Below are 14581 nucleotides of genomic sequence, written 5' to 3'. Positions count from 1 at the left end.
GAACAAGACTGTTGTCTTGTTCAGTCACAGACTTAACATATTGCTGTACTGGAATAGTTACAATTACAAAATATTCCTGAGAAATGAAGGTTGAAATAAGGGTAGGCTGGAGATTTGTAAGGCATGAACTAAGCAGTGTATTACTAGCAAATGACCTTGATGTAAAAGCAACTATGAAGTAAAAATGCTTTGCGTAAATAAAATCCTAAGACAAGGATAGCAAATGTAATCATCAAATTGAAGGGAATAAATGTATCTGCAAAATTTGTAAATGGAAATGAATTACATAAAGGAGTTTGCCAATGTAATTTCATTATAATGTTTAATTTCAATGAACATTGTAATGTTCATTTATGAACAGCAAAGCTCGGGACATCCAACTTTTCCTAGAGGATGCAATTATGTATCCGTTTTGGATAAGATGGATCTCTTACTTAAGAAGGATATCAGTTGTGTATATGAATAACACTTTGGATACATTTACACTACAGACTTCTGCTGTGATACCTGGATTTGTCAGTGTGAAGAAATATAGCTTCCAATTGATGCAGCTTTTACCAGAACAATTTTTATTATAGTTGTGGTTAAACCATGGAAATCGTTTTTTACCTGTATAGTTTATTTAACAATTATTGGGCTTAGGAATAGGCAGTGTTCACCAAAAGAAGTTTTGATAGTATCATCTGTTTACTTAATAGGGGGACAGTGCTGGTAGGTAACAGTGAAGTCCATGTTCTTACTGCCCTAAGACCTAAATGTCCAAGCAGAAACCTGAAGGGGAATGGTAGTTTACATTGGCAAATGCAGTTAAATACTTCCTACAAACAATACAAGTAGTGCTTTTTCTTCATTAGTCTGACATTTGTATGAAAGATTTTCTTGACAAAGCTAGGTTGAGCAGAAATGGTGGGTATTTGTACAATAGAAATCTAAATAATGTGTCCCCACAGAACTTCACAAATTCTCCCACTAGGCTTGTATTATGAAGTATGAGATATCATCATTTTTTTAAATCCATGTTAATGTAATTTAATGGGATACAAAACAGCTTTGCAATTTGCTTCTTCTTTAAAATGGCTGCTTGCATGGTAGCTTTTATACTTTATTGATGTAACTGTTCATAACAACTGTGTGTGCTGTCAGCATTGTAGTTTCAGAGACAGTGGCACCAAAAGATGAGTCTTACCTCACAGTATTATTGTTATCATGAATAATAGTAACAGGGTAGTAGTGGCTCAGCCAGTTTTAGCATCAACATATGTTCCTCGCACAGTTGTTCCAGTAAGGCGACTCCCACAGAGGGAGTCCATTGCACAATGGTGGTGTTTTATATGTCCCATGGCTGAAAAAGGACAAATTCTGTTTTTTACAGTAGCTGTTAAGGACCTGGACTGTCTGATTCCCATTTTGTCAAAAGGGCATGCACCATACATTGGTTCTTTTTGTTTATCATATGCAGTTTGCAAGTGGTAATTTTTATTCTGGGGTCGCTGAAATAAACCTTTAATCAGTGCTTAGAAGAAGAATATTTGAATGTTTTTTGCACTTTCAAAGTGACTTTGAAAATCCTTTGAAAATTTATCTTGAGTACCGTAAATTAACAGGGCAGGGATGCAGTATTATTCCCAACTCAATCTCTTTGCACCTAAATGCAGAACACTGTCAAACTTTGCCTGAGAGGATAAAATATTTAAAGCCTTCAATGTCATTAAAAAGAGAGGGAGAGACAGAAATGACATGTCTTGTTAGAAACTTTCTGGCTCAGAATAAATGTATTATTTTTTAGTCTACTTCCTTCCTCAAATCCGAGACTAAACACTTAGAAGAACATCAAGCACTACAGTTAAGTAAGGTCTGTAATTTCCCACAAGTTTTTAGATACAAGTGTGAGTTGCACTACTGGATACTGCTGTTTTCTCCTCTTTTCTTTACTTCTTCAGGCCTGGAATATTTATAGACTCTTTAGAGAAGTGCTGGCCAAGGCATCAACAGTGCTTACCATGGAATCCAATGGACTGTATTTAACCTGAGAAAACAGCAGTAATCAGTGAAGCACCACAAGCTGATACTGATTTAAGCTCTACGTAATTGCAGTGATGTCTTGAGTTATATTCATGGTCTTTTCTCTAGCTTTTTTCAAATTAATTCTTGTAAAATTCCCCTTCTGCTGTTATGTTAAAACATGGTCCCAGATTCAGTGAGTTTTGTTTTGTTTAGCAGATTTATGTTAGTTTTGTAGAGCTGTTCATCTGAACCACAATTTAAAGCATAATAAAATATTAGTCTTTCCTTGCTATGACAAGTTTCGATTTTTTTTGTTTTGTTTATAAATGTTGCTGAGTTAAAGGCAAGATAAGATCTAAAAAACTACTTAATATGTGATACAGGGAACAGTTTCTTTTATGATAGTTTTAATTCACACAAATTTTGTTGTATATCTTCTACAGACTTTGGTAACATAGACCAAAGATGCTGGGAGCCTCTTTGTGGAGTTTCTGAAACCCTTTTAGAGCTTCTGAGCCTACATTCCAGAGCATTATGAATGTGAGGACTTAGATCTTGTATACTTTGAATATAATTTAAAATGCTGTAGTGAATATAGAAGTTTGATGGACTCAACGCAGTAGTCTTTTTTGCTAGGATGTGCAAAAATTTCCCAAACTTTGTTGACTTGTGTATAATTAAGATAAGGCATGAATTATCAACTGGAAATGAGTGTGAGATTAATAGATTTTATTGTAGGACAACATAATGTCACATTATAGACCTCCATGCAAAGTAATTTTCAATAGAGTTTAATGAAGAAGATAATGTTTTGCAGTAGTTTGGAGAGCAGTGTAGTAACCTGAAATACGACATGATTTTCTGGAGGCTAGTGCCTGTTCTAACCTGCAAAAACAAAGCAAGGGATGGATATACTCTAAATGTCTCCTTCTGTCGCTTTGCCAACTTACATGCAAAAAGGATACTGCTGTCTTCCAGTGGCGTAATCAACATCATTGACTGCATCAGGAAACCAAGACAGAAAGTTACTAACTAAACATTTCTCTTAATAAAAATAAGGCAGTAGTTTCTCCCTGAGACAGCTGCTTGGGAAAGAAGTATTTTGTGCCATCGGTTTTCCATGATTTCCTTTCAGACTTGAAAGATAATATTTTTTACTTTTCAACTTGGAAGATAATAATGCGCTTTGAAACAGGTATCTAAAATAATTAATTTAATTAAAATGTTAAATCTAAAGTTGAATCTATGCTGTTTAGATAAGTTTCCAGATATTAAATATGGAGAGAACGTTATAATTTATCAGGATGGAATGCTACGAAATTCCAAAAAAGGCAGCATTACTTATTCATTTAAACAAATATAAAGTGCATCTAATGAGTGAGTTTGACCAAACAGGAAGAAGAAATATCTGTGTTATGTGGTTCTAATTTTTCAAGTTTTACAGAGAACTGCAGTCCCAGAAGCTTGAGGAAAGGCTCAGGTCTGAACCCACAGAGTGACGTGAATTTACTCATAAGAAAATGGGAAGTGCAGATCTGTGTTTTGAATTGCAGGATGGACTTCACTGTGTAAACCTCCATGACTGCAGCTTATTGAGTTAGTGGGAGTTGTCTTTGAACGCAGGCCATGTTTACATACAAATGAATAAATGTATCTTTAGACTGGATCACTAACTTAAAATTGTTGGACAAATAGAGTGGCAAGTGCTATTTTCTCAGCATGTAAAATGGGGATGATATTTTCCATGTTAAAATCATTAAGAGCTTTAGAATTGAACATTGAAGTGCATGACGTTGTGATACAGTCCCTATTGAGAGTATTTGTTTTGATGGTTGTAATTGATCTGTTGTGCAAATTCTGTAATCTCATTTTAATGTGTGGCAAAACTTCCTTCCACAGAGATACAGAAACAGGAAAGTGCATTTGTGCGGAAAACAAGATAACATAACAGATATAGCACTGTGCACAGTGGTACGGGAAAGATGTTCTTGTCTGGGCCTGCCATGGCAGGGGTTGTGTTTAACCCATGTTTCATCTGTCTGGATTAAATTAATATATCATCTTAGAGGGTTTTTTGTTACTTTCCCACTATTCTTGTCACATTATCAGTAGCTGGTTTTGCCTACGTAGATGTCTCTGGTCATGACTGCTGTATCTTGGGAAAAAAAAAAAAAAAAAAAAAAAAAGCTTTTTGCCCAAGAAAAAGGTCGTGGAGCAATTTTTAATGTATGCATTCATTCTGTGTTTTGCCCTTTAAGCGCAGGTGTCGGTATAATTTGAACAAAGTTCTGTACATCTTTAAAAAGGGAAGAAAGATCACATTGTGGTAGGGTCAGATAGCTGGACTCTTGATAGATTTAAGCAAATGTTTTTCTTTTCAGTTGAAAAAAAAAAAGGGGGGGGAGACAACTGTGCTTCCATGTGCATGGTTTTGTTTTGTTTGCTTTTAAACATCCCTACAATGAGGATCAACAAGGTACCTTTACCAGTTCTTCTGCATTAATATACATGAATGCGTGTGGTTTGTTTATTACCTACATTTTGTCAAGAGGATCTAACTAAGGGTGTTAACAGCTTCATTTGGAGTTCTTGTAGTTTCTAGCTGAACACTTAGGTATAACTTTCAACATTTACTTTTGGATAAGTTTTTTGCAATAGCTGCTGCCCAAGACATCTGTAGACCTTACAAACATCAAAAAAGTTTATGTTAAAAATACAGTTTTCTTTGTCTTCTGTGGGTGCTTCTGTGATTTCGCTGTTCATGTTACTGCAGTGTACAGGATGTGGATTTTTAGAATCCCTTAGTGAAACAGAGCAGGTAATGCCATTCTGATTTTTGTAGATGAAACTAGGGCATCAAGAAGTTTAGTCATTTAGAAGGATCATCCAGGCAGTTTGTGTTAAAACATGGGCAGGAATGACAGCAATTTAGGTCATTCCCTTGTTAACATACCCTATTTGTATCAGTTGTTGTACCAGTAGTCCTTAGTATTTACATTCTTGTCTGCTGTTCATGGAAGTACAATATTGAAGCCTGTGGTGCTAAAAGGCTGCTTGAGATTTCTATTATGTTTGAGTTTTGAATGTTTTTTTAGAGAACATTTGTGATGACTTTGGTTTCTTACTTCTTTGGATGTAATAAAACCTGGGGTCTGTCGTATTTCCTGGGGAACAAATTCTGTAATTTGCAGCTCGATTTTGTGTTTTCATGGTTATTCTGTATTACTATCTAGAAAATTAATATGTTGTAGAAATGCAAATGAAAAGTAAAACTGAGTTTATGTGGGGGCGTGCTTATGATTGACCCTGTGTACTTCTGAGAATTAGTTTATTGTGGTGGCCTTCGAGCAGATGTGCAGGGGTTAATATGGGTAGAGTTCTTTCCAACTCAGCAAACTGGAAAGCATTTTTTTTTCATTGTTACACATTACCATGGAATTCCTCACTTGACTATGCTAGCTATGATAGAAAAAAAACGTTCTACTACTATATTTGCAGAGACTTGTCTTCATTTATGACCAGATGAAACTAGTATTTATGAGCCATATTTGACCAGATGTGGCTTACCTGTACTGGGTAATAAAAGGCTCTTACCCAGCAGAGATGAAACTATTTCAGTCAGCTATTTTAATGCTCAGAGCTGCACATTGCACCAATGATTTTTTGAATCTCTGGACAAGTATGCGTATATTACTTCTCATGTGTACACTTTCCTAAATGTATATATAATTTTTGGATAATTGTGTCATTTTCTCCCTTCCCCAAGATATAATTGACCCAGCTATCCTGCGTCCCGGTAGACTGGATAAAACACTCTATGTGGGTTTGCCACCACCTGAAGATCGACTCGCTATTCTAAAGACAATCACCAAAGTGAGTATTTGGAAACAAATCATTATCTTGAACCTTAGTGGAATGATTTAATGCAAATGAAGGTTCACAGAAGAATTGCAGAATTCTGCCTCATGAAACGTTTTTGAATTATAACATAAAGTATTAAAAATAAACCATCAGCCACATCTGCTGGTAAATTTGCTCTGAGACTGCAAAGGGTTGATAAATCTTAAGTAAGGCAACCTGTTAAGCTTAGAAACTGCTGCCTTTATAGTCACAATTTGAAGAGATTTAATTAAAAGATTCCTATCTGTGTGAGTAATGGGCCTAGAAGTGTTTTGTAAGCTTTTTGAGAGGGGGAGGGGGTTTCCGCACACTCAGGAATATGATTCACTAGCCCCAGCTGTATTTGCTCAACACTTAATTGTGACACATAATAATTCCCTTCAGGTCTAATGGGAAGCTTGTAATAGAGGTTGTTTATTTTGTTTTTAAAGGTAACTTGAAGCATTTTTTTTTTTTAATTTGGGCTTGTATGATTGTTCTGACTTCTGAATGATTGTATGATTGTTCTGAACAACCTCCTTCTTCTGGAAGAAGTGGGTGGTAATGGTCAGTCATTAGACTTTATAAACAGAGTGGAAGGATTCTCTGGTTACAAGAGTTTACACTTACTCTCTTATCTTCTCTCTTGCTCTTTTTTTTTCTTTTTCTTTTTTTTTTTAACACAGTTGTCTCACTCTCCCTATTTTTTGCTGGAGAATCTTTGTAGATATGTAACTGTCTCAAGTTAGTATATCACTAACTTTAATTAGTGGTGTAGGAAAATAATGCAGCAAAGCTTGGTGCAAAACTGTATGGAAGGAGAAAGTGGCATTAAACAAAATTGATTTTTGTCACTCTCATACATACCATTTGCTCACACCCTCACAGCCTCATGTAGTCTCCAAGATACGTGTATCCAAGTGGTAGGGACAGAATCAGTTCTGCACAGCATCGATGATAAGTAATTCTGGGTGTTGTGACCTTGCTTTATCTCTTGGCTTCCTCTTGACAGGCAAAATGGCAAACAGAGAAAAATGTTTTCTAGGTTCCCTTTAAGAATGAAAAATTCAGAATCTTGCTTACTTCAGCAGCAATAAATCTTGGGCGAGGTTGCTGCAAATTGTCTTTGTTCCCTCCTTCTGGGTATTTTAAGGATGTAGTCTGTCTTCCTGTTGGGATAACACCAAGAGGAGTGGCATATATGATGTGGTAACATTGTCATCGTCCTGTTATCAGAGCACAGGTCTGCTGACAAATCATCTCTGCTTGGGCCTTATCTGATCATGAGCCTCCTTGTTGTCATATAAGCAACACACATTACTCAGTGTTTAGGAGCTTGATTCCTGTGGATCCTGTCTTTAGTTATCAATGTGTGTTATTTTTGGAATGCCAGACACTTCCAAGCATATTTAATTCATACTAGTATTAATATTTTGGCTACACATCTTCATAGTGAGTGAGGTATTAAGTTTTTATTTGGTTCTTTTTCTCAGCTTTAGGCAACATGAAGATGATCAAAGAGCTGGAGTACCCCTGCTATAAAGACAGGCTGAGAAAGTTGGGGTTATTTGTTTTAAAGAAGAGAAAGTTCCTGGGAGTCCTTAAAGCAGCCTTCTAGTACTTAAAGGGGTCCTACAGGAAAGCTGGGAAGGGACTCCATATCAGTGAGTGTAGATAGGATGAGGGGTAACAGTTTTAAGCTAAAAGAGAGGTAGATTTAGATAAGATATAAGGAAGAAATGCAATGGGATGCTAGGAAAACAGCATAGATGAGATGTAAAGTGAAGTATTGTTGTGAGAGAGTTTTGTTAACTTGCACAAATCAGTTAACTTGTACAAATTGGTCATTTTTGAATTGCATATTAATTGTGCAAGAGAAGCATGTATTCACATGCTTAAATTACTAGTGTACTTACGTTCCTGCAAGCTGTATCAGCTTCTCTGGTGCTCGTACCCAGAGCAGGCAGATCATTCCACTCATAAAATGTTTCTTGTTTAGCAGAGGTGTTTCATTGCCCGGCAGTCTTTTACAACAAATATTAAAATATCCCGTATGAAATTGTATGGAGCCTCCTTGTGTCCATGTCAGTCTCTTCTGCTTTCAAGATGTTTCAAAATCAGGCTGTTCTTTTCTGTCTGTTTCTTCCCTTCTGAACTGGTGTTCTGCTCAAGGTTCATTCAGTATTGCTCCCTTACTCTGCCTTACTCTGATTTATTTAGGATGGCACCCGGCCTCCACTTGATACGGATGTAAACCTTGAAGAAATTGCTTACAGTCAACATTGTGATTGTTATACGTGAGTAGTTTCTGGTTTTGAGTTTAATATTAACGTGCAGTGATGCATGATAATTCATCAAGAGGACCTTGTAACTTTCAGGGTTTATAAATCTTTTCTCTTAACGCTATTTTTTCATGCTTTAACTTGTGCTTTTTTCCAAGAGCTCAGTAGGAATATATGGACACTAAAAACTTTGTCATCTGGAATAGCCCTTTTCATCTCGCAAATACAGATCAGTAGAGGCTGCTTTTTCATCTTAGCTTTGCTTGTCTTATTTTATAATGCTTGCATAAGCTGAGGATGAAAGAGCCCTCTTTAACTTGTTGATCCATGTACAATGATGATAAAAGCAAATAGGTTAAACGACCAGAACTAACTTGTTCTCTCACACAGCTGAAAGCAATGTGTTTGACACAGTAATAATGAGGGCCTATGCCAACTTGTGCTTTGTGAATACCAAGGTATGGTTTTTTAGTAAAGCTTGTTAGCCATCTCTGCCAGAGTAACTTGCAAAGTAAGTGTTCTACAGTACTTCAGAAAGTTTTAATCTGTTAAATGATTTATTAATAGTTAATGATTTTCTGGAGGTCACAAAAGGTTTGACGTGTATTGTGACAAGCAGCATGTATTGCTTTTTATTTTTCTAAATGGAGGCTACTGTTAGTAATGATTTTTCAGTTTGTCCATGTTTTAGATCTAGGAAAGAGGAGTGTTTGTTCTCTCCCTGTCCTCGAGCAGGGGTGTGGGAAGTGTTTAAATACAGTAGTATCCATAGCAGCACCAATGATGCACAGAAAGTGAATTGTGAACGTTGTTCTTTGGTTCAGCGACTTGCAGCAGTCTGAAGGCTTGTGAAAAGTTTAACAGCTGGAAACTGCAAACAAATATTTCAAAAGGCTGACCAGATTCTGTGGATGCCATTATTATTAGGAGCATGTTGGTTTATCTAGCTTTTGGCAACCGCCTCTCTTGTAATAATGGGTGATGCCATTTGAAGCTTTCATAAGACTAATACCAAAACAATCTATCATGTTCCCGCCAAGTGGCACAATATTGAACAATCCCTTGGCATTTTTGAGGACACTGGGTGGGTTTTGCCTCTTCCCTTGCTTCTCATTTGCTTGACCTTAATCTGAGGCTAAAATCTGGAGGACTTAACTCCTTCCTAAGGTACACAGTGGGTTTACTGCACTCTCTCTGTTGGGTAGATAGAAGAATGCAGCTGTGTATAGGAAAGAAAAGGGAAATGTAGCCCATTGATGCATTTAGCTCTGCACCTAAGTGATTTTAGATATCTCAGTCTGTAAGGTATTATAGGTTTTCAGGCATAACTGCTGTGACTACTTGATTTTTCATATTTTTTAACGTAATAATTTATGTTGTGGATTTTTTAAGAGGTTTCTGTGATTTCGCTTGCCTTTTGCCAGTCTCTTACAATTATTTGTAGTGTCTTGCCTACCTATATGCCACTACCAAAAAGACGAGATAAATTTATCCTAAAATAACTTGTTCTGTTTTTATCTGCAGAGGTGCAGACCTTTCTGCTTTAGTACGTGAGGCTTCAATTTGTGCATTGAGACAGGAAATGGCCCTGTGTGATAGTAAAAGCAAGAAAGGTAAGAAAGCTTTACAGAAATCTTAACTGAACTGTGAGAAGATAATGGAGTATAAAGTGTTTAATGTAATGTAATAACTAGCACAGAGGCATGCGTGCTGTGCGTAAGTGATTGATGACTTCCATCCAAACAAAAAACAAGTCATATTTGTTTCCAGAAAATGTTAAGTGCCTTTGAAGTAGTTGAAGGGGAGAGTAACAGGAAAAAAACAATTAAGCTGGAGGTTTAGCATAAATTGTTTTACTGAAAAAATTTAACCTCGTAATCTTAAAGAAAAGCCAATGTTAAATAGTAGTGCAAAATGATAATTCTTATGCTAAACTGAATTACGTCTTTGCCTAATTTTCACATAATTATCAAAGACTAATTATACTGACCTATTGACATGTTTGTGTACAGCTGTTACTGTAAACATACTTATCACATACCTTTGGAACACAGTTGTATTGTGTAATTGAATACGTGTATCTAGTTGTAATGTTGCTAGGAAAAGCTGCGAGTGATTTTTGATCTTAGGTGTTTAGCTTAGCAGTGGCTCTTGCCAGAACTTTAACAGGGAGTTGTAAGTTGTCTCAAGTACTATTTCTGCCCGTTCCATATCTCTCAGCACTTCTAAGTTGCTTTTTCCTGTTCTTCTGTTTTGTACACACAGATAGGAGAATGTAGTTGGAAACTGGAGCCGTTTATGTAATGTCTGTGCATGTTTTTTTTCCAGAACTTTTTTTTTTTTTTTACACTTAAAAGTCAAAATGTAAAGCTAAGATGGAATTGAGACTTGTCAGTTGGACTTAGAAAAGTTATTAATTTTTATTATGTCTCTGAGAACCACACTGGATTTTTAATAGCTTTGACTCATTCCTTTTGAGCTAATGTGTACTGTGTTAGTTGTTTTTAGCAACAGTAGGTAAGCAGAGCAGACTGTATGTATTTCTTGTTATAAGGGAGTTAGCATTTTAATCTGGGGGGATGGGACTGGTTGCCCATTTTTCTTGCTGTAGACGGAATAAAAAGCTCTTGGTTTTAGATAGGAAAAATTCAGAAATTTGTTTGATTTTTATAATTATTCTGAGTGTAGCAGGTCTGATTCAAAAATGTTACTCACTGGAATTCAGTCTTTAAATTTAGGATTGCAGCCTGACCACTAAATGATATTGATCAGTTGGCAGACAGCAAGTCCACAAATTGTGCACAGATTGATCTGCATGTGTGTAGTGGCTGTTTGTTTGGGATGTTGTTTTCTGAATTCTAAGATGTCAGCCCTGGCTGCTATGGAAGTGCTTACGGTAGTTTCTGATTTGAAATCCTGTTCATTTATATCTTCAGAAGAGTACCGTGCATACACAGACTGGATTTCTTCTGCCAGTGTTACCTACAAGACACATGCAACTGATTCCCTTCCCACAGAATGTAATGTGGCTGTAGATGAGTGCTACGTGTCCCTTGTCGTTCAGTTCCTTAGAATCACTTTGCTGAGATCAGGGCTGATTCTTTTGATTCTGTAGAAACCTCTGTTGCAACCTTCTTATTTCCTCGTGCCTGAATTCCCCCCCAGGCTCACCATTCCAGTGTCCCTCCCCACCACTGCACCCCCTCTCAAAAAGCAAGATCTGATCCCTGTTTGATACTTCTAAATTAAAAGAAGGGAAGCAGTTATCCTCCACTCATGTAGGTCAGAAGTCTAATTTGAAATTTTTAACTATGTAGTCTTATTTTAAAAAGACTATACCTGCTGGTATACTTTAATAATAATGCATCATTGAAGAGAAGATAAATTGTCTTAAAACATAAGACATTCTTGCTTAGTTATCCAGACTAAATGGTTTTGTCTTCAGAAATCAAGGCAAATAATGCAAGCAGCAAAGATGTAGGCTACTGACAGCCAACTTCACGTTAGCAAGCATTGTGCCTAATTTTATAACACAATACACATGAAGCAGCCTAACCTACTTTTGTTGAGGTAAACTATTTCACCTAGCAGTAGGTAACAGCATACTCACACCTAGCCATAGCTAATACAGTTAAATTTGTATCATACTGTTTCACCATGACGGTTACTGATAGTCATGTCCTAATTGTCTTCCTAGCTGACTAATGCTGTTTTCTCCTTTCCCTTCCCCCCTCCCTGTAGCTCAGACTATATTACATTTCATAATTTGATTTAAGAGACTTCAAAACAAAAGTTAAAGCGAAATGAAATTCTCATAGCTTTCTTTTAATGTTTAATGGAGTTTTGACGAGTCATTGTTAAAGCCATTTGGCTTCTGTGAAATACCTAAGATGAGTTTTTTCTTACTAATAGTAGGTGTTGCCTTGGGCAAATAAATTAAAATACTTACATTCAAACTTTAAATGTACACATTTGTTCTTACTGGTACAACTATACGGTAGTGGAAACCTTGAATAAAAGCTTCAGAGAACCGAGATAAGAAAATGCAGCAAGGTTGTATATTTAGTTCAGTGAACTTTATCAGCATCTTAAACAAATCATCATCTTTAGTGACCTTCATCTGCTGTGTAGTCTCTTTGCTATTCAGAAGAACTTAGAAGAAAATTCTTCTTACCTCATATATCAAATATATTAATGAGAAGTCTTAAGAATTTTTTCATATCTGTACATCCTGTTCACAGTACAAGATGTTCATAAAGGTAGTGACAGTACATACCCATGAAAGCTAAATGCATCTTAATTGAATGTATAAAAAATTCACCAAATTGAATATAGACATATTTTTATCTACTTCTAGCATGTGATACATGAGCTTTAGCATTGTAGTGACTCTGTATAGCGGTATCTTGGGATTCTTAAGTCTAGACTAACGTCTCACTTGTTGAGAGCAAAGGGATCCGTGATTTATTTGAGGTTGTGCTTACCTGTTAGCAGACCAAAACCAAACCAAAGAATGGCAGCAGCAAACAAAAGAAAGAAAAAATAAAAAAACTAGATAGCTTCATTAGACTCAAAGAAGGGATTTACAAAAACTTAGAGGTAATTGAAAAAGCAAAAAACAGCTTTTAGTTCTGTGATGTCAAACAAGACAATGATATGAATTATTTAGGAAGTAAGTATCTTGTGGTAGAATTGGGATAATGTTTTCTAGTTACTAAATACAATTCTGTAGAGAAGCTTAATATTAAATATGTATAGATGGTAAAGCACAGAAGTAGAAGCAGCAGGATGAGAAGTTCCTTCTAGAAGGGAATGATGGATGTGAATTCTAACTGAAGTTGATGTTGCTGACACCTTGACAATGAAAGTGTCAGTCTGCAGGTAGAAACATTAATAACTAACATAGCTTTCTGAAACAAACAGGGTGTTCTTTGAAAGTACAAGGGACAATGGGGCTTAAGTACTTGCCTGAGGTACAATATATAAGGAGTGCCTGAAGTGACTTGGTTTGTTCAGCCTAGGGAAGAGAGGAGACCTTGTGGTGGCCTACAGCTTCTTCATGAGGGGGAGCAGAGGGGCAAGCACTGATCTTTTCTCTCTAATGACCACTGCTAGGGCCAAAGAGAACAGTATGAAGCTGCGATGGGGAGGGTCAGGCTGAATATTAGGAAAAGGTTCTTTACTGAGAGGGTGGTCAGGCACTGGAACAAGCTCCCCAGGGAAGTGATCACAGCATTGAGCCAGCCCAGAGTTCAAGAAGCACTGGACAATGGTTACAGATGTATGTTCTGGTTTTGGGTGGTCCAGTGTGGATCCAGGAGTTGGACTCTATGATCCTTGTGGGTCCCTTCCAGCTCAGGGTACTCTATGATTCTGCGGTTGTTTTACCTTGCTCGGCAGCTGAACTCCACCACAACCACGCTCTCACTCCACCTCCTCAGGAGAAGCAGGATATATTAAATGTAACACTTGAGGTTTTCTTTCAATTCAGATCTCAATTATTCAGTTAGATCTCATGCAACTGATTAGTACATGGAGTTAAGTTTGGTTTCATAAGTGATTTTTGCATGTATTTCAATGCAGCATTTGATTGTCACTTGCCTGCAGTTTTGTCTAGTAACTTTTTACACTTTGTTCTTTCAGGAGAAATCAGGATTTCCCATAAACACTTTGAAGAAGCTTTTAGGAAAGTGAAATCTTCAGTATCAAAAAAGGTAAGAATAACTTCAAGTATATAAGTACGATCATCCCCCTAAAAGGGATACTCTTTATATGTTGGAGAGTAGTGAGAATACTGATGGTTGCAATACACTTGCATGCATTCTAGCACTTGACATTACCTCTGTTCCAGCGTACTTCTGATATTTTTGAGAAGTTAAAAAATGGAAGTCTCTTTTCACCTGCAGGTCTTGCAGATGATGCATTGTGGTAGACAGATTACCCTGTTGTCAGTTAGCTTTCAGTGTAGTACCTTGAACTTTTAATTGCCTTTTCCAGATCAGTTACTCACCTGATCCTCACCTCTTACATCTGCAGAATATTTAGTTAGAAGTCAAGGCCTTTAGACTTTATCACCACCTTTCTGGACATGCACCCAGGAGGTGCTCAGCCATTTCTGTTAATGTGCAAAAGATGTCATTCTGAGATATGAAAAGACTGATAAGAATCGAGATGAGTGATTTTTTTCCTGATTTGCATTTGTCAAGGAAGTTCATGCTTTAAAGGTTATCTTATGGCTAATTATTTTTTAACATCTGAAATTAAATCTGTTCACTAATCTTACTGTAATTGAGAAGGTAATAAATATAGAAATTGTTATTGTTGCAGTTAGTTAATAGGTCTTCATGTACAGCCAAGAGCATACTGCAGTCAAAATACTTTAATATATTCACTTGAACTATAGCCAGAGAGAACAA

At 36.6% G+C, this 14581-nt stretch overlaps 1 protein-coding gene across 1 annotated transcript in view; it reads left to right on the top strand.

Moving 5' to 3' along the window:
- Window positions 1-14581, top strand: part of NVL (nuclear VCP like) — a 37229-nt gene that overhangs the window by 18611 nt on the left and 4037 nt on the right. Inside the window, exons 19-22 of the mRNA XM_084285343.1 lie at window positions 5771-5877; window positions 8104-8180; window positions 9690-9778; window positions 13809-13879. Coding sequence (XP_084141469.1) covers window positions 5771-5877; window positions 8104-8180; window positions 9690-9778; window positions 13809-13879 — 344 coding nt within the window. The remainder of the gene's footprint in view (window positions 1-5770; window positions 5878-8103; window positions 8181-9689; window positions 9779-13808; window positions 13880-14581) is intronic.

The sequence above is a fragment of the Netta rufina genome (assembly GCF_964035555.1).
Source record: "Netta rufina genome assembly, chromosome: 3".
Classification (NCBI taxonomy): domain Eukaryota; kingdom Metazoa; phylum Chordata; class Aves; order Anseriformes; family Anatidae; genus Netta; species Netta rufina.
This window is presented reverse-complemented; position numbering and strand designations above follow the sequence as displayed.